The sequence below is a fragment of the Dama dama genome, chromosome 10 (assembly GCF_033118175.1).
Source record: "Dama dama isolate Ldn47 chromosome 10, ASM3311817v1, whole genome shotgun sequence".
Classification (NCBI taxonomy): domain Eukaryota; kingdom Metazoa; phylum Chordata; class Mammalia; order Artiodactyla; family Cervidae; genus Dama; species Dama dama.
This window is the reverse complement of record NC_083690.1, coordinates 22,765,116-22,786,190: the sequence shown is the minus strand read 5'-3', so window position 1 is coordinate 22,786,190 and position 21,075 is coordinate 22,765,116. Positions and strand designations below refer to the sequence as shown.

At 45.2% G+C, this 21,075-nt stretch overlaps 1 protein-coding gene across 3 annotated transcripts in view; it reads right to left on the bottom strand.

The window, feature by feature from the left end:
- The window catches only part of PRKCB (protein kinase C beta), a 367,525-nt gene that overhangs the window by 91,999 nt on the left and 254,451 nt on the right, over window positions 1–21,075 (bottom strand). For all 3 annotated transcript variants that reach the window (XM_061153030.1, XM_061153028.1, XM_061153029.1), the window contains exons 7-9: window positions 19,726–19,860; window positions 8,998–9,094; window positions 320–466 (exon numbers count right to left, since the gene is read on the bottom strand). In XM_061153030.1, the coding sequence (XP_061009013.1) occupies window positions 320–466; window positions 8,998–9,094; window positions 19,726–19,860 (379 nt within the window). The remainder of the gene's footprint in view (window positions 1–319; window positions 467–8,997; window positions 9,095–19,725; window positions 19,861–21,075) is intronic.

The window sequence follows — 21,075 nt, the reverse complement described above, 5'->3', positions numbered from 1 at the left end:
ACCCCTCTAGGTCATCACGGAGCACAGAGCTGAGTTCCCTGTGCACTGGGGACCACTAGCTAGCTATTTTATACATGGTAGTGTATTTATGTCAAAGATACTCTCTCAATTCATCCCATGAGTTGGTCCCTTCTTTATCTGCCTGTGACATAGCACTCCATTTATTTCCTTCACAGTACTGGTTACCAACTGGAGTGTAGCTCTATTTACTTTTCACTCTCTCCCTCACTGGAACATAAGCCCCATATGAACAGCAAATGTGCCTGCCTTGTTAGCTGGTTCCTTATGCAGCAGGTGCCTCCACCCAGCCACACTGTACCTTGCCAAAGCTGCCTTTTCCCAGCACCATCAGGAAGTTAAAATCGGTCAGTTTCATCCGGTCCCTGTTGCCGTTGTTGTCAAATTTGGAGATGGTGTTGGTCGTCTTTTCTTCAGGGGTCTTGGGCCCAGGACCGATCTTGGCTCTCTGGAAGGGGAAGCACACAGAAAATATCATCAGAGTTTGAGGATGTCTGTGTTAAGTGTGCAAACTCCAGCACGGAGGCAAGCTATGGATCCTGCAATTTATGCCCTGACTCGGTGAAAAGCATGGCCCGTATCCACAGTGCAAACTCAAAATGTGAAGGCCAGACTTGGCATCTCCACTTTTCTTTTATCCCTCGTGTCTCATCCACCACCAGAAACAGTCATTGCTTCCTCCCAGCTGTCTCGAGAATTCCTTCTCCCTTCCATCTCCACCTGTCACCATCTCTCACCTGGACAACCCACCCAGGCTCCCTCCACACTGGGCTTTACATGCAGCAGCTGTGACTTTCACGGCCTCTCTGGTGGTTCAGATAGTTAAGAATGTGCCTGCAATACAGGCACTCGGGTTTGATTCCTGGATTGGCACTCCAGTGTTCTGGCCTGGAGAATTCCAAAGACAGAGGAGCCTGGCGGTCGCAAGGAGTTGGACACGACTGAGTGGCTAACACACACACACTGTGACTTCCGCTTCTTCACACTCAACCAAGTCAACCAAGCTTAAAATGCTTCAGTAGTGACCCATCATTTTTAAGATCCTCAGGGCTTTCATGGGCCCAGACGACCCAGTCTGATCAGGCTCTACCCGCTTTTCCAGTCTCTTCACTTCTTGGGTCCTTCTTCCCTACAACCCAGCTTCATTGTCCTTTCGCATCCTTGAGTCCCAGGGCCCTCCTACCTCAGGGCTTTTACACTTACAGTTGCCCCTGTGTGGATGACTATTGTCTCCCCTTCACCAACCTGGTTACCCCCTGCTCCACGTTCTCACTTCCTCAGGGAAGTCTTCCGGGATTCTCTGTCTGGGTAAGATGTCCGTATCTGCTCCCTTCATCCACCTCACTTTCCATTTATGCTGCAGGTAACTGTCTGTTCACTTATTTCCCAACAGACCGGAAACCTTCCGGGGCAGGGAGTAAGTCTTATATTCCACAGTATCCCAGACAACCAGCAAAGTTTCTAGCTAAATATTTTGTTGGATGAATGGATGGATGAGGCCCATGTTGGTCCTCAGTGCAATCGGGGAGAGGCTTGCTGTTGTGAGTAGCAAAATGATGCCTCCGAATGGCAACAAATTCCGTGAAATCAGGGGACAATAGGAGATTATCATATTTATAACTGGAGTCTAAAGTTGCAGGGGGAATGTCCTATAGGACTGAGCCCTTAACCTATGAGGTTTGTGCTGACTCTGAGTAGCTAGTGTCCAAACTGAATTAAATTGTAGAACACCTAGTTGGTGTCCATAGAGAACTGAATAATTTCTTGGGATAGAAAACCCACAGGCTTGGCTTTGGATGTACTGTGAGAATGTTAAGTTTTCCGCCATGGGGTATGTAGTTTTTCGCGCCTGGCTTCTCTCACTCATCATAATGGTCTTGAAATTCACTCATGTTGTTCGCTGCATGCACGAATCAGCAGTTTGCTTTTGTACTGCTGAGTAACATTCACTATTTAAGTTCAGCCCTTCTCTTATTTACAGGCATATGTCTTGTCTCAGCATTTTGGCTACTAGCAAGGTATTCGAGAGGATTCTTGGTCCAGTTATTTTTTAATAAAGATCTGTCGAGATTTAGATGTCTCTGGGACAACCCAGTGAAAATAAATACCCAGTGAGCTGTTGTATCATGTGGGTTTCAGGTTAAGAAATGACATAAGAACTGGAGATGGATTTGAGGGTTAAAGCATGGAGGGGGTAGTTAAAAGCAGATCGCCAGGGAAACTGCAAACAAGAAAAGTGTAGGGACCTCCCTGGTGGTCCAGTGGTTAAGACTTCACCTTTCAATGCAGGGAGTGTGGGTTCGACCCCTAGTCAGATAGCTAAGATCCCACAGGCCTTGGGGCAAAAAAACCGAAACATAAAACAGAAACAATTTGTAGCAAATTCAATAAAGACTTTTAAAACAGTCCACATTAAAATTAAAAAAAATTTTTTTTTTTTTAAAGAAAGAAGAGAGTCTAGAACAGAAGCCACATTGCTTTTGGAGGCCATGTCCTCCCATCATCCCAAATCCTCACCCTCCAGCTCCCAGACATTTTCCCAGGCTGTCCTGATCCAAACACGTCCCCTCCCTTCCTCCTGCCCCACTATCTCCCTCCCACCCCACCATCCCCTTGCTTTATTATGATGTCTCTGAACCCTGACTCAGGGCCCACCTGATTCACACACTCCAATCTCCAGCCCATGAAGATCCATGTCCTGACCATGCCTGGTCCCCAGTCCCTGTTCCAGCCCTGAGATTTGCTTCCCTCCACCTGGAGGGCCCAGCACGCCCCCCTGAAGGGGAAGGAGTGAGGCATGCTCACTTTCCCATTTCTCCCTTTGATTGCTTAGAGGAAATTTTTTTCCCCTGTTCTTCAAGGAGCAGCAAGAGGGAAACAGCTTCATTCCTCAGTCCTGCAAGCAACCTTCTCTCTTCTGAATTCCACACCCCATCTGAATTTGCTTGTGTGACTTTCCTCTTAGGTAAAGTGGGCTTATGCTATAGACAGATGTCTGTGTCCTCCCCAAAGCTGACACATGTTGACATCCTAACCCTCAAAGGTGATGGCGTTAGGAGGTGGGGCCTGTAGGAGGGGATTAGGTCATGAGGGTGGAGCCCTCATGGATGGGATTAGTGCCCTGATTAAAGAGACCCTGGAGAGTTTTGCCCTCACATGTGAGGACACAGTGAGAAGACGGCTATAAACCAGGAAACAGAACCTCACCAGACAACAATTCTGCTGGCACCTTGATCCCAGACTCTCCAGCCTCCAGAACTATGAGAAATAAATGTTGCTTAAGCCACTCAGTCTATGGCTTTTTTGTGATCAGAGCCTGAACTAAGGATGTTATCTTAGCCTCTAGAGGCTAGATCAGAAGTCGAATAGCCTGTTGGCCTGGTCCGCACTAATATTTAAATTGCTTGACATCTGTTAAAAATTAGGAGCTGCTGCTGCTGCTGCTACTAAGTCGCTTCAGTTGTGTCTGACTCCGTGTGACCCCATAAAGGGCAGTCCACCAGGTTCCCCCGTCGCTGGGATTCTCCAGGCAAGAACACTGGAGTGGGTTGCCATTTCCTTCTCCAATGCATGAAAGTGAAAAGTGAAAGTGAAGTTGCTCAGTCGTGTCCTACTCTTAGCGACCCCATGGACTGCAGCCTACCAAGCTCCTCCATCCATGCGGTTTTCCAGGCAAAAGTACTGGAGTGGGGTGCAGATGTCCTATTAAAAACCCAAATCCCTGCTTCTAAAGAAGTAGATCTGGCAACACTGGGCCATCCATAAGGCACAGTGCCTGTAGATGGGACATACGGGCTCCAGTTTATCTCGTTTACCGCTCTCGCCACCAGCCCTGCTGTCTCATACAAAGCTCTCCTCCCCTTATTGTTATCTGCCCAGATCCTAGACACATTTGGGCTTGTGATCTTTGGAGGACAAGAATCCTGTCCTGTGTCCCTTGGAACTTCCAGCCACCTCATGCTTAGCAAGGTCCTCCATCAAACAGCAAACACATTTTAAAACTGAGGCCAGCCCAGGTTGGATGCATGAGACAAGTGCTCAGGGCTGGTGCACTGGGAAGACCCAGAGGGGTGGGATGGGGAGGGATGTGGGAGGGGGTTCAGGATGAGGAACACATGTAAATCCATGGCTGATTCATGTCAATGTACGGCAAAAACCACTACAATATTGTAAAGTAATTAGCCTCCAACTAATAAAAATAAATGGGGGAAAAAAAAAAAACTCAGGCCCAAATTTAAATGATCTTCTGTCTTGCTGGGCTGGATATACCTTCAGAAAGAGGAATACACTAATGGTTGCCTTTTCATGTCTGCAATTTAGAGCCCCAGGACTCGGTGCTCAAATAGAGCAGACAGAGGCGCTTCTGAGAGACAGCCCTGCCTCTTGCCAGGCTGTGCCAGGGGAGAGTGAAGGCACCTGGGCTGCCAGGCTCCAGGGCTCCGTTTCAGATGAAGAATGCCTGTCTTGGCTTAATCTAAACTCCTCTACCACCCCTACCCTCTGCAAGGAGCTCCTAGGGCACTTCCGTACCCAACAGTGGTGGCAGAGACTCCAGTAGGTTACAAGTCTATGTTGATGCTCCAAACCCCCAAGAAGCCCTTCCAAAGACCAGGAGGAGCAGGTCTGCAACATTATTTATTCTGTATGTATTCTGGGAGGATGACAATGATGCGCTGACACCTGAATAATATCACACGCCAGGCTAGTTTATTTATTCTTTTTTTTTTTTTTGGCTGCACCAAATAAAGGTCTTAGTTGCCACATGCGGGATTTAGCTTCCTGACCAGGGGTCGAACCTGGACCCCCTGCACTGGGAGTACAGACTCTTAGCCACCGGAGCACCAGGGAAGTCCCCAGACTGTTTAAAGTGCCTCATTTCATTTACTGCCATAGACCCTCGAGAGAGCAGAAGTGTCATGATACCCCCCCCCACCCCTTTGCAGATGGGGAATCAAAAGCTCAGAGATAAAGTAACTTGCCTTCAGCACCCAGCAAGGAAGGGACAGGGCTGGGACTCAAATGCAGGCAAGCTGGCTCTTGAACCACCTGAACGGCACAGGCTATGCTGCACAGATGTAGCCCCAGTCATCCAGCCAAGACACATCGGCTCCCCGCCCCTCCCCTCTACACCTGGGCTGCTGGCCGCTGACACCTGTGACTCTGTCTCCAGGCTCATTTCCTGACTGCAGGAGCAAGCATAGTCACTGGCAGGCCAAGTTGAAATTGCTGGCAAGTTAATTCCCCAGAAGCAGCCAGTGATGGAAGGGGGACTGGTGGATAATAATTCAGCTGCCTGCTCCTTGACTGGAAACCCTGCGGCCCATGCTAAACCCCAGCTAGAGAAAGATTAAACCCCAGTTGCCCACAGTGGTAATTTGCTGATAGTACATCCTTTCCCAACTCGCTTCCTCTCCCTGCCTCACGTCCTCACTACGCTAGATGCTTACTTGGGTCACTGCCAAGCTCCTCTGTCCATGGAATTCTCCAGGCAAGGATACTGGAGTGGGTTGCCACGCCCTCCTCCAGGGGATCTTCCCAACCTAGGGATCAAACCTGAGTCTCTTATGTCTCCAGCATGGCAGATAGGTTCTTTACCACTAGTACCACCTGCTGCTGCTGCTGCTGCTAAGTCGCTTCAGTCATGTCTGACTCTGTGCAACCCCATAGACGGCAGCCCACCAGGCTCCCCTGTCCCTGGGATTCTCCAGGCAAGACACTGGAGTGGGCTGCCATTTCCTTCTCCAATGCATGAAAGTGAAAAGTGAAAGTGAAGTCGGCTCAGTTGTGTCCGACTCTTCGCGACCCCGTGGACTGCAGCCTACCAGGCTCCTCCGTCCATGGGATTTTCAAGGCAAGAGTACTGGAGTGGGGTGCCATTGCCTTCTCCAAGCACCACCTGAGAAGCCCCTAAAGAAACCATGTGTGCTTGAATCCTGATAGTCTGTTTCTGGGGAAACTCAAAGTGAGACAGTGACCAGCTGAGGGATGTTAGAAAGTTGCTTAACCTCTCTGGGCCTCAGTTTCCTCATCTATAAAAGATAAAGGGGGATGATAGGAGTACCAACCAATCAAGGTGGTTGTACGGATTGAATTATATGAGTTAATACTTCTAAAACACTTAACAAATGGCACATAGTGAGCACTTTATTAAATCAAAAATTGCTATGTAAATAGATAGCCAATGGGAATTTGCCGTATGACTCAGGAACTCAAACAGGGACTCTGGAATAACCTAGAAGGGTGGGAATGAACGGGAGGTGGGGAGGGAGCGGGAGGGAGATTGGAGAGGGAGGGGATATATTCATGTTGATGTGTGACAAAAATCAAACCATTATTGTAAACCAATCATCAATCAATTAAAAATAAATAAACATTAAAAAAAATAAAACAAACAACCAAAAAAAAAAAAAAAATGTCTACGACTGTCAGAAGACCCATTTGGAGCCAAGCAAAATGGAGCCTTCCCCGGCTGATCAGCAAGGCCATGGCCGGACAGAAGTCCCTAAACAGCCTCTTCCGATGTCCTGAAACAGACCACGAGTAGTAACTTCACCAAGCTCACCCTACCATGAAATTCTATTACGCCAATTTCTGCAGCTCGATTTTACCGTCACTCAGAATTTCTCCAGATAAGAGGCTTGAAAGTAATTTCTGAGTCATTCTGGGTGCTAATTGGTTATTGCACAGGGATTACATTTCTCACGTTCAAGGTCAACTGAAATTCCTCTATGTGTCTGGGAACAATTTTCAGTCTCTTGGAAACATTTTTTTAATCAACAAACTATGGTGTGGAGCGATTACCACTCAGGCATAAACAAGCGTTTGCAGGCTCTTGCGGGAAATAAAGGGACACGTTTTGTTGCAAGCAGATAAAACAACCCTTTCCTTCAAGCCAATAACTGGCCCAGACAAATGCTCTGTGCATGTAAGAAATGTTTTCCTGGGTGTTCTGAAATGTCACCCCAGCTGCCCTAAGACAGAAGAAATCATTTTGCAAAACTGAGACTTCATTTTATATAAGAAAACACTGGTCTTTTTTTTTTTTTTTTCCATCCACAAGAGGACATTTTTAACTCTGCAGGAAACGGACACCACTCCATCAGAAAGTTGAGAGAAGGAGCTGGAAAGAGCTCTGTGGAAGGCCTGCCCTCCAATCCTACCTTTTTTAAAAAAAAAAAAATCAGTGTCCAGCTCTTATTTATTTATTTTTGGCTATGCTGGGTCTTCGCTGCTGCACACGGCGTTTCTTTAGCTGCAGTGAGCAGGGGCTACTCTTTAGCTACAGTCCTCGGGCTTCTCACTGCGGAGACTTCTCTTGTTGCGGAGCACAGGCTCTAGGGAGCGCAGGCTTCAGAGTTTCAGCACACGGCCTCAGTAGTCATGGTGCTCAGGCTTAGCTGCCCCGCAGCATGTGGGATCTTGCCAGACCAGGGATCAAATCCGTGTCCCCTGGATTGGCAGGCGGATTCTTAACCACTGGACCAGCGGGGACGTTCCCAGTGTCCAGTTCTTAACTCTCCTAGGAGGGAAAGTCCTTCCATCCACTCATTTGGGCTTGAGTGGCCCTGTGAGGATGAAGCTGTGATCAAGTTCCCTGGAGAATGACTGAGGAGCCCAAGGCCAACATGTTTACTCCACTTGCTTCCATGATAGGAAGTCCCACTGGGTCAGAACCATCAGCAGGTTTTATGGAGGGTGCAGGCTCAAGACAAGGGTCAGGATCCAAGTACTGTTTCTATCTAGCTGAGGGGACTCTAAGAGGGTTCTTGGAATAAATGCCCAAACCCTTGCCAAAGCCAGCACAGTCCTTCTACTCTGACCCCCACCACCTCCCAGCCACACTTTGAACTTACACTTTGCTCTCTCTGCTCCAGCCACACTGGCCATCTTTGAGCATTCCATAGTTGCAATAGATCGCCCACCACAGGGCCTTTACACCTGCTCTCCTCTTGGAATGAAAGGCTTTTTTCCCCTCTTTACTTAGTTAACCTCCCGTGTTTCCTCAATGGCTCCTTCCCTGTCCTCTCAGACGACGTTATATTTCCCTCTTACGTCGTCTTCTCAAAGCACCAAGGACCTCTCTGTCACAGAACTTTACCTGGTCACATTCAGCCTCTATTTACTTGTGTGATTACTTGATGAATAACAATGACAGTAACCTATTTCATTTTAGATACTTCATACATTTTTTCAGTTAGTAGGCCATCACTGCTTATCTAGAATTGATGATTTCCCATCAGACTTCGTATATTAAGTTCCTGTGAACAAAATAATGTGTTTTCCCTTATGAAACTACTTTAGAATCACTCAATACACACAGATTGAAAGAACTCAAACCTATTTCCCCAAAGCATTTTCTTTGTAAAACTGGGATATGTCCTACACACCTTCGCGTCCTATATATGCCCCAAACTCCTGGAAAATGGAGTTTATGTGGCCCCACAGGGGAGAAGGGGTCTGCCTGGGGTAGAAACGGGCCAGCACTGCTGCCCAAGGTCAGAGCCAAGGGCTCTTAATCTTGGGAAGATGCACCTATAGGTATTTCAGGGAGTTACCAGCACAGTCAATTCCATTTGTTAACACAGCACCATCCCACCGACAACAGATCCAAATCCAGATTCCAGACCTCAGCAAGCCACTTGACTCAGCTTCCAAAATAAAATCACTACCCTATCCACTGTTTTCATTCATTGTTACTGACATTCCTGTCCAAGCCACCATCCGAATGACCCAGGCAGCGAATGAACACTTTAAGGAACGGTCTAAATCTGACTGAAGACAGGAAGGCAGAATGATGTCACAAGGCAGGGAGCACTTAATTGAGATCGTGAAGGATAAGTAGTTTTCTGGGAGGTGGAACCACATTTCAAAGGCCCAGGATCGTGTAAGGCCTTGGTAGAAATCACACCATGAACAAGAAAAACAGCACAGAGGCAGACTCAGCCGGGTCCCACTGATGCTGAAAGAAAGCCATCTCACCTCAAATTTCTGTCGCAGCTCCTCGTTGCCCTCACTGCCTTCCGGGGGCACGGGCACGTTGAAGTACTCTCCTTCCTCCTGACTCAGTAACTTAAACCTAGAGGGAGCAAAGGAAAGACAAACTCCATGATGCTACTTAATATTCTGATGACTTGGATAAAGGAGGGGTCTACAGAAAACTGCTTTAAAAACATGTGTTGATGGGTTTTTATTTCGGGATGTATCTCTCTCTCTCTGTGTAGCTAGATATACTATGTGTATGTGTGTATATATATATATATATATATTTATATATACATGAGCAGAGAAACTTTTGTTTGGAGCAGAGAAAGGTTTATTGCAGGGCCACACAAGGAGAACAGGTGGCTCATATACAAAAAACTCAAATTCCATGTTGGTTTTCCAGGAAGAGGTTTTCTTTTCTTTTTAACTTTTTGTTTTATATTGGAGTATAGCCGATTAACAATGTTGTAATAGTTTCAGGTAGGTGGAAAAGGGACTCAGCCATATAAATATATATATATATACACACACACATACATGTATTCATTCTCCCTCAAACTCCCCTCCCATCCAGACTGCCACATAACATTGAGCAAAGTTCCCTGTGCTATACAGTAGGACTCTGTTGATTATCCATTTTAAATATAACAGTATTTGCATGTCAATCCCACACTCCCTATCTCTTTAATTTATATTTTTATAACCATCAGAAAGACATCATGAAAAATACGTTTATAGAATGCAAAGTTCTTTGTCAGCCTCTCTTCACACACATAGACACACAGGATTTTCTTGGTTATAACACTCAGTGTTTCTATCCATTTTTTTTTTTTTTTGGCCCATTAATGGATGTTAAGAGTTGAACCATAAAGAACGCTGAATGTCGAAGAACTGATGCTTTTGAACTGTGGTGCTGGAGAAGACTCCTGAGAGTCCCTTGGACAGCAAGGGACCAATCAATCCTAAAGGAAATCAACATTGAATATTCATTGGAAGGACTGATGTTGAAGGTGTAATACTTCAGCCACCTGATGTGAAGAGCCCACTCACTGGGAAAGACCCTGATGCTGGGAAAGATTGAGGGCAAGAAGAGAAGTTGAGATGGCTAGATAGCATTACCGACTCAATGGACATGAGTTTGAGCAAACTCCAGGAGATAGTGAAGGACACAGAAGCCTGGCGTGCTGCAATTCACAGGGTCGCAAAGAGTCGGACACAACTTAGCGACTGAACAACAACAAAGTGCTTTCTGATTCTGAAAGAAGGCTGAGGCTCTCCCACCGTATCACGTGTCCCAGCATTTCTACCCCCTTTCACTGTAACACACTGCCACCTGGCCACTCAGCACTCGGCAGCGCTTGGAAGACTATGGACTTCACTCAATGATGCTGTTTTTCTACACAGACACCTTCCCAAAGTGTCTGGTAGTCAAGCTACTGAGAAAGTACACAAGTCCTGGAGTCAAACCATGCCTAGGTCCAAATTTCATCTCTTCCTTTGCCTCTTAGGGTGATTGAATAAGCTAGGAAGATCCCTCAAGCCTTGATTCTTTTCATCTATAAACAGGAATAAAAGCCTTTTCCATAGGATTATGGTGAAGTTGACACGTGATAATGTATGTAAGATGATAAGCCTGGTGGCTGGCATTTTGTTGTTGCTCAGTCGTGTCCATCTCCTTGTGACCCCATGGACTGCATCACAGAAGGCTTCTCTGCCCTTCATCATCTCCTGGAGCTTGCTCAAACTTATGCCCATTGAGTCGGTGATGCCATCCAACCATCTTGTTCTCTGTCGTCCCCTTCTCCTTCTGCCTTCAATCTTTACTGGCATCAAAGTCGGCTCTTCACATCAGGTAGTCAAAGTACTGGAGCTTCAGCTTCAGCATCAGTCCTTTCAATGAATATTCAGGACTGATTTCCTTTAGGATGGACTGGCTGGATCTCCCTGCAGTCCAAGGGACTCTCAAGAGTCTTCTCCAACACCACAGTTCAAAAGCATCAATTCTTCGGCGCTCAGCCTTCTTTATCGTCCAACTTTCGCATCCATATGTGACTGCTGGAAAAACCATAGCTTTGACTATACAGACCTTTGTTGGCAAAGTAATGTCTCTGCTTTTCAATATGCTGTCTAGGTTGGTCATAGCTTTTCTTCCAAGGAGCAAGTGTCTTTTAATTTCATGGCTGCAGTTACCATCTGCAGCGATTTTGGAGCCCAGGAAAATAAAATCTGGCATTTAGCAAGTGTTTAATAAAAGGCATCATCATCATTGTTACTGATATTCATATTATTATAATAAACAAGATGGTTTCAATTTGTTTCTAGACCACAAAGATATTTTCATCTAGTCAGACTGAGATGAGCGCGAGGAAGGAAGAGGGACGTTCCGAAGACAATTAAGTCATTGGGCGAAAAAAGAACCCCAAATTCCTCACTCCCAAAGACTTCCTAAGCAGAATTTACAGTTTTCATCACAATGTTTTTCTCCATTCACAAATCTTCCTCAGCAGCTTCTAAAAATAGACAGATAGGTGACTCAAAGCCAAGATGCCAGTTTGAGCCCAGATGCCTCCACATTTAATAGTCAATGCTCATCTTCCAAACTTCCACTGAAATTACCAAAGAAATATAAAAATAAGAGAACATCTGTATCTTTGCTGGAAATCAAGAAGGGTGCTATCCACAAAGCAGGAACTTCCAGGAAGTTCCACAAATTAAAGTACCAGTAAAAGAGCATGGAACAGTCTTTGACAAACTTCATCCACCTTTGTGGATTTTGCTAAATCTGGATGTTATTATCAACTTAATGTTTTCATTTAATCGTCTCTTTTTTAAATAATAAACTCACTTTAAAAGGACACTCTATATCTCTTCCTTGTAAAGAAAATCAGTATCATTGGTTAAGCAGAAAATACATATCTGTGAAAAATTAAACATATGCAAATCAAAGTTACTCATACGTGTGGCTGATTCACTTTGCTGTATAGCTGAAAATGACATAACATTGTAAAGCAACGATACTCTAATAAAAAGTGGAAAAAAACAAACAAACAAGTAGACGGTATTGCTTACCAAAGGCTCTGAGACTAACGCCAGCCCCTCTACTTTGTTAAAATGGGAGCTCAGCAAACAGCAAGGGTTAAAGTGCATTTAGGCTACATCAGGGCCCTCTGAGACTTTCTCTGCAGTAAACTCAAGAACTGAGAAGGATAGCTTTGTCCCGTTACGGTTCTATATGGCCAACACCTCAACCATGCACTACCTAATCCATTTGGGGTAGAAAGTATTTTGGAAGATATACATTAAAGGGGATTGACCAGCTGTGATCAGTCAATGGGAACCTCACAGGACCCCACTAGCAACCCTGGATCGGACCACCAGAGATAGGATGAGGGTCACCAATCTCGATCCATATTCAGGAGGTGCAGGACACCCCAGCACCTGGGGCACTGGTCAGAGCAGGCGCCCCCCACCCCTCACACTGGCTGTGGCCAGGACGCTGTCACTATGGCCTCTGGATATGGACAGTGAACCCATCAGAAAAGAGGAACAGGGGTCCCTTCCAGCTTTGAGACACACAAACCCAGCGGGCAGGAGACAGCCCACCATCAGGCAGCAGGGCTGCCTGCCGTGTAGCTGTCTCAGGCCATGGCCCTCCCCCCAGTATCTACAGGACCGGGACCCCAGACCTGACAAAGAACAATTTCAAAAATACAAATGACTTCTTTGTCCCTTCATCTGGATATGATAGATTAGAACAGGACACTCTGGTTCCTTGGGCTTCCCTGGTAGCTCAGACGGTAAAGAATCTGCCTGAGATGCCAGAGAACTAGGTTCAATCCCTGGGTCAGGAAGATCCCCTGGAGAGGAACACGGCAACCCACTCCAGAGTTCTTGCCTAGAGAATGCCATGGACAGAGGAGCCTGGAGGGTTACAGTCCATGGGGTCGCAGAGTGTCGGACACGACTGAGCGACTAACTCATACACACACACTCACACTTCTATGTTCATCCTTCCATATGGAGGGCACGGGAAGAAACTCACTCACATAAAGTGAAACAATGAGGAATTCAATTTCCAAGAAACAGAACCAGTGTCAAAAGAAACAAAATTCCAAAAAATATCTAACTCATATTTTCTGTGAGTTCCAAGAAGTGACTGCATCTATGAAGCAGGAACAATTTGAACTTAGGAAAAACTACTTTCAGAAAAAAAATATATAATTACTAAGTTTTAAAATCCACTGGAGACAGTGAACACTAGGATGGATAATCCAGTAAACAATTAGGGCATTAGAGGACAAACTTGAGAACTTTTCCTGGCAGTTGGCTTGATATTTATTATGCTAATTAGATTTGAATGGAATGTTTTATATATCACTAACAAAAAAAATGCATATTACCAAAATTAACATACAACATGAAAGAAGGGAATATTGCAACCTATATTTCAGGAAAGACAGTATTATCCCTCTTATATAAAAACTTCTAAATTAGTAAGAAAATGGTAGGCAAAACACAGTACATAGTCACTTATGAAAACAAAATAAAGGCAATATACAAATGAAAGTATTCAACGTAATTAGTAACAAATGTATGTAAATAATAAATATTTATATTATAAAAGTATATATAAAATATATATCCCATTATGCATGTATATTATCTAAATATGTATATATAATTAGTAACAAAATATGTATAGCTTCTGCATCATCTTTCAAATTTATAATACCAGATGTTGACAAGCGTGGGTGAAACTAAAAGTCTCACACAGCACTAGTGAGATTGTAAATTGATTGAAAAAAATGATAGAACTATATGGTAAATACTTTAATAACGCATATATCCTCAAAGCTATTGATGCCAGGCTTAAGAATTTATTAGGAAATAATTAAGGCAAGGGCTTCCCAGGTGGTTCAGTGGTAAAGAATCTGCCTGCTAATGCAGGAGACACAGGTTTGATCCTTGCATCGGGAGAAGGAAATGGCAACCCATTCCAGTATTCTTGCCTGGAAAATCCCATGGATAGTCCGTGGGGTCACAAGAGTCGGACACGACTTAGCAACTGAGATATTTAAAGCAAAGATTTCACTATAAGTATGTTTACGGTAGGATTATTTATATAGGTAAACACTGCACATCTTATAATAATATTATTATGTAAATTGAGGCATAGCCATAAGAATGGACTATGTGAGGCTATTAAAAAGATGTTGCCCAAGATTACAAATAGTAAATATAATCTTTCTATTGAAATGTACACAGAACAATTAGCAACATTGACCATACACTAAGCTAAACTGAAGAAAAAAGAATGGCAAGGAAAACATGAAAAATGCACAGGCCATATTCTCTGGCTATAAAGCACGAAAACTGTCACTGAACATTAGTAATAAAAAGGTAAATAAAAAGTTAGGACTAGAGGCTATAAAACATGACTAAGGAAAAGCACGTTAGAAAGAAAATTATAAATACAACTGCAGACTTCGAGTAAGCCACAAAAGCTCAAATGCAATGTATCAAAACAAAAATTTCTGTTCCCGCCAATGCTTGCTTGTTATTTTTAAAGAGCAGAGTAAGTTAAGAGAGAAAAAAATAAATTAGCCAAATATTCAACTGAAATTCAAAGACAACCACAAAACAAACCTACGGGAAAGAAGAAAACAGAAACACAGAACTGATATACAAATCCCAGACTCTTTGAAGAAAGAAAAAAAAACAACAACAGTGAAACAGATAAACTTCTGAAAAAACAAGGGGAAATAAAGAACATGGTATAAAGACACAAAATTAGAGACAAAGGAGGGGGTTTGACAACAGACACAGAACCGGCATCAGAGCAGCGGATGGGGGCCCGGGGCTGGTGCGTCACATCTGGACGCCTTCCTTGCTGTTTCTGCCAGGCGGCCTTAAATGAGAACCACAGAAGAGCAGGGAGCGCTCAGCCCCTTCCAGAGGGGCACATTGAGCCTCACAGAGGGAATGGGACACACCCTAGATCATGCAGGGTTAACAGAATTCCTGGGTCGGGACTTCCCCGGTGGCCTGGTGGTTTAGAATCCACCGTGCAATGCAGGGGGTGTGGGTTCAATCCCCATTCAGGGAACTAAGATCCCACACGCCGTGGAGCAACAAAGCCCCTGCACCCCAACTAGAGAGTTCGTGCGCCACAGTGAAAGATCCCACATGATGCAACTAAGACCCGATGCAGTCAGATGAATAAATATTTTTTAAAAATATATCTGTTTAAAAAAAAAATTCTTGGGTCAAGAACCCAAATTTCTAGTATCTGGTATATTTCAAGGTAAGATAGCATCATAGATGTCTTGGCCCTCAATCTGAAGAGGACTTTTATCTACAGCATCTGAAGAGGGCTTTTATTTTTGCAGAAGTTCCCTTCCTACTATTATTTCATCAACTTCGCAACTATCCCAAGAGATAGATGGAGGCGGTTGCTGTAATTACTCCTGATGAATGGAATCAGACCTGCTAAGCAGCCTGTGGTACAGGCGGCGGAGTCTGAGGTCACAAGGCGTCTCACCGGTCAGAAGAGCCAGGCTTCCAGTCTGCCTTTTAGGCCTCCACCACACCAGGGGGTAGAATGGGATGTGTAGGTGCTTAGATGCTGGCATCACAGAGACCCGGACCTGATCTCCAGCAATGTCACTCAGGTCTGTGTGCGCCGCACCAACTGATCAACCACTCTGATCCAGGGAACAATGTTCCACCCAGCAGTGCTGGGAGAAGTAAAGGCTGACGGAAGTGTAAACGCAGTCATATTGGACTTACTCCTCGTGGCCCGTCCCTTATCAGCAAGCCATTCTGTCTTCTCTGCACTCTGCTGTTTGCTTCAGGGGGGAAGACATGGCAGGCGCTGGCCCAGGAAGAAGGATGTGGCCCTTGCGGGAGACAGCCCTGCCCTTGGGGGCCTGGAGAACCACAGGAAGGAGACAGGGGAGGATGGGGTGAAAGCAGAGGGTTTGGGGCCGCTGCCTCCAGAGCCCTGGGCAGAGACCTTCATGAGGGCCACAGCATAGCAGCAGCTACAGGGGGAAAGACAGAGGGATCCGAGATGGAGCTCCTGGATCTGCACGCAGGAGACTCAGAAGTGAGAGGCCATGGAAGCGCTGAGCAGGGTGGGGCCTGGCAGGGGCCCACGCGGTGTGACAAAAAGGACAGGCACTGCAAAGGGACCTCACAATCAGAGGCAACAGCCGAGGACCTGGGACTCCAACACAAAGCCAGAAGGATGCCCCCACAGCTGGGGGACTTGGGGGAGAACTGTCCTGCCTCTCTGGGTGCTGGTTCAGGGACCAGGCAGGGTTGATCACTCTGCAGCAATGAAGCCCAGGAGCCACTATGTGCAGTGAAGGGTCCCTTCTCCTCGGCCGCCAAGAGGTCACAAAACCGCATAAGAAAGTCTAGGTCCATTATAGAAAATAAAGCAGCTATATTTTTTCCTCACATCTGACTAACGCTGTATCAATGCATGATTTCAGGACACCTGGGAAGAGATCAGCCCAGAGCCTGGCACTAGAAAGAGTCAATAAGAGGCAGCTATTGTTATCATAATTATTATTATTATGTTCTCTCCTGTCTCATTTATACCCTCAGGGATCATGCATTCTTTCTGTTTAACCTCTTTACACTTGATTTAAAGAGGAAGGAACAAGCAATCTGAGTAGCAACGCTGAGAGCCTGCAAAGTCAAATGATCCGGATGTCAAGAAAAATTATCCAGAACTTGGGAAAAAGGCAAAAGGATGATGGTGTGACCTTTTAATGTCATGCCTGAGCATTTTCTAATTAGTTATCTCCTTCCTCTTGGTTCTATTATTAATTATTCACAATCCAGTAAGATACAGATGGTCTCCCAAGTCTGCAAAGACAGATGTCAACTTTTAGAAATCCGAGGTGAGATTTTGTTCTTCAGTCTGGTAGATACGATAACCTCCAAAATTGTGATTTTACTGCCCTGTCTAATAGCAGCCAGTTTTACATCTAACTTAGCCAAGTTATTTCAGCGTTCCTTTGTCTGAAAGTGTAAGTGAAAGTGTTAGTTGCTCAGCTGTGTCCAACTCTTTGTGATCCCATGGAATACAGCCCACCAGGCTCCTCTGCCCGTGGAAGTCTCCAGGCAAGAATACTGGGTAGCCATTCCCTTCTCCAGGGGATTTTCCTGGTCCAGAGATCAAACCCATTCTTTACCATCTGAGCCACCAGGGACCAGAGATCAAACCCATTCTTTACCATCTGAGCCACCAGGGACCAGCCACCAGCCCAACAAAATTTCCTCAAACCTATGGAACCAGGCATTCATCTTCCCACCTTCCTCACTCATGAGCTAAGGAAAACTTTAACAAATGTCATTATCTTTTTTTATGAGAATTATGTCTTTTAACTTTTGTGATTGGGCTTTAGCACACTTCTGTTTAAAATTTAAAAAAACTTTTTTTGGCGTATAGTTAATTTATAATGTATTAGTTTCTGCTGAACAACAAGGTGAATTAATTATACATATACCTATATCCACTCTTTTTTAGATTCTTTTTCCATATAGGTCATTACAGAACACTCAGTAGACTTCCTTGTGCTATACAGTAGGTTCTTATTATTAATAGTTATCTATTTTATATGTAGAATGTGCATGCCTGCTCTTTCATGTCTGACTCTGTGACCCCATGGACTGTAGCCAACCAGGCTCCTCTGTCCATGGGATTTTCCAGGCAAGAATACTGGATTTTCCAGGCAAGAATACTGGAGTGGGTTGCCATTTTCTTCTCTAGGGTATCTTCCTGACCCAGATATCAAATCCACGTCTCTGGCACTGGCAAGGAGATTCTTTACCAGTGAGTCACCTGGGAAGCCCCATTTTATATACAGTAGTGTGTCTATATCCATCCTAGTCTCCCAATTTATCACTTCTATCCTTCCCCCCCACCCCCAGTAACCATAAGTTTCTTTGCTGCTTCTGTAACTCTGTTTCTGTCTTGTAGATAAGTTCCCCCAAAAAGGGTACAAGTGAACTTATCAGCACACTTTTTCTATGGTCTCAGCTTCTGCATTCTTTCACGTCTCTCACCATGTTATCACTGATTAGTTATTTGTGTAATTTCTTCTTCAAGGTTTCTCATCCTTTTCCAGAAGCTAAGTTCCATGAGGGCATGTCTGTCTTATACTTGATGCATTTCTAATGACTAGGATGGAGTGAGCACAAACAAATATCTGAATAAAAGCCTATGATAAACGTGCAGGAGAGACAAGGAAGTTGTAAGGTGGACAGTGGAAAGGATGTGAGGTCCCTTGTGAGGTCCTGATGATCCATTCTCTTTCTTGCTAAACCGGTTTGATTCTGACTGTCTTTCACTTATAACTGAAAAAGTCCAGAGCAAGGACCATTCAGAAATGAGACAATTTCTCTTAAAGAGACAGGAGCACCCTCCCTACCCCTGCCAAATAACTACTTCTCCCATAGTTCTAGTGACAAGGTGGACCATCTCTTCTGACTCCTCTGCTCAGATAACTGGGAAAGAAACAGTCACCAAAGAGGACCTATCCAGCCTCTTCGCTGGGAATACTGGGCAAAGATTTTGTTGTTGTTAGAAGCAAACATGGCAGAACAAGGGAGATACTGCAGCTGACTGTGAAAGTAACCAGGGCTTCCCAGGTGGCGCTGGTGGTAAAGAACCCACCGGACAATGCAGGAGATATAACAGATGTGGGTTTGATCCCTGGGTCAGGAAGATCCCCTGGAGGAGGGCATGACAACCCACTCCAGTATTCTTGCCTGGAGAATCCCCATGGACAGAGGAACCTGGCAGGTCCACTAGGTCACAAAGAGCTGGATACAACTGAAGCAACTTAGCATGCGTGACAGTAAGCCCCCAGCACTGTAGCCAGGCTTGGTAAGCAGTCCCGATGAAGAGGCATCTTCTTAAGGAGTCAAAATCTAACAGTGAATTAAACATACCTTTTAAGTAAAGTGTGAGAGCCATTTTAGTGCCCATGGGCCTCTCAAGTCATACAGTTGTGTAATGTGGGACAGATGTAAAACAATAGGGACTATTGAGGACCGCAGCAAATGGGCTTCCCTGCTTGCTCCATTAGTAAAGAATCTGCCTGCAATGTAGGAGACCTGGGTTCAATCTCTGGGCCAAGAAGATCCTGTGGAATAGGAAATGGCAACCCACTCCAGTGTTCTTGCCTGAAACATCTATCTCATAGACAGAGGAGCCTGGTGGGCTACAGTCCATGGGGTTACAAGGACTGGACACGACTTAGCCAACTAGACCACCAGCACCACCACATCCTGTCAAAAGTAGGTGTTAACTACTCAACTGTCTGTATTTGTTACCCTGTAGGCCTAAATTTTTATGGGAAATTTCCTGAGTTTGAAAATACTGACAACTAATTCTTCTTTCTTCTTCTTCTTTTTTTTTTTTTGCATGGAAAAGTCTAGGAAAGTGAAGTCGCTCAGTCGTGTCCAACTCTCTGTGACCCCATGGACTGTAGTCTACCAGGCTTCTCCATCCATGGAATTTTTGCATGAGGACCAAATTAAATGTTATCTATGTGGCAGAGCCAATCTACCAGCTTTCACTTGTGATTCTGCTTTAATCTTTAGGACAAAAAGGAGAAACATTTAGGAGAAAAAGGGAACCATTCTTGATCTCATGTTTCGATGGATCAAGCTGTACTGTTGCTCTCAAAGTGAAAGTTTCCTTACCAGCCATCAACACCAGCTTTCTGCAGTTCAGAAATCCCAAACGACAAAGATCCCATGAAGTCATTCCTGCTGGTCAGATCCCAATCCCAAATCTCTACAGACAGTCTCCTGTCTTTGTCCGACTCTTTCAGCTGGCTGCAAGAAGGAAAAAAGTCAGTGATTACAGTGATTTCTCAAGCAGATGAAATGTACAAGAGGACAAAGCCCAAAGGTAGGAATGTTTAAAGATTACAAGCTGTTCCAAGAAACAGATTCAGTTTTCATCCCTGGCAAGCTCCCCAGGGAGGCAGAGCTTTTCTGTTCTACAGCCTGTGGTTAAATAGGAAGAGGACCCAGGCCAGCTCTGACCAAGCAGTTCTAACCACTTGCACTGCCTTATGTCCAGGATCCACGATGTTTAGGAAATCCTATTGATACAGTCACTCTAAGAACTATGAATGCCAGTCAGGTAATCATGTGAGTGTTTCCACACATGCAGGTTGATGACGAGGTTGAGGAAATGTATGAAGGAAAGAGCCTTGCTGGGGCCAGTCTGGGGACAATTGTTCTAGGGCATGTCCTTGATGGAGGCTGAGATGAGCCCCCAGTTTTGCTCTGAGAGGGGAAAGAGGAAACGGGGCACCGCAAGAAGTCATGCTTTTGGCCCATGATCCCTGAAGCTGGAGGGCTTCCCTGGTGGCTCAGAAAGTAAAGAATCTACCTGCAATGCAGGAAGCCTGGGTTCTATCCCTGGGTCAGGAAGATCCCCTGGAGAAGAGAATGGCTACCCACTCCAGTATTCTTACCTGGGGAGTTCCATGGACAGAGGAACCCGGCAGGATACAGTCCATGGAGGTCGCAAAGAGTTGGACACGACTGAGCGACTAACACCTTCACTTTTCCCTGGAGATGGACTGTCACTGAATCCCATCCTACCCTGTTCTTGCTGTGGGACACTGGCCTGTTCTTTAACCTCTTTAAGCCGCATTGGCAAAATGGGGATGAAGTGACCAGTGAAGCCAGATCACTTACTACAGTGCTTGCTATACACAGCACACGCTCAGTAACTATCAGCTGATGTATCTCATAACTGTTAGCTCAGATGCACCAAAAAGTGATCCCATGTTCTTGGAGCACTAGCCAGGGAAGACCCTGCCTGGCAGCTAGCAGGTGGCTGGCAGCTGGCCCAGCATCATCCACACACACAGCTCTAAGCAGGTCATCCCCACACCCTATGGGTTGCATTCTATGTTTGCTGAGACCCAGAGCAACTCCCACAATTTGGCTTCGCCTAGCAACACATCACAGTATTTTCCACTCCCCCACATCAGAGACATTCTCAATATTGTATATGAAAAAAAGTTCCAATTT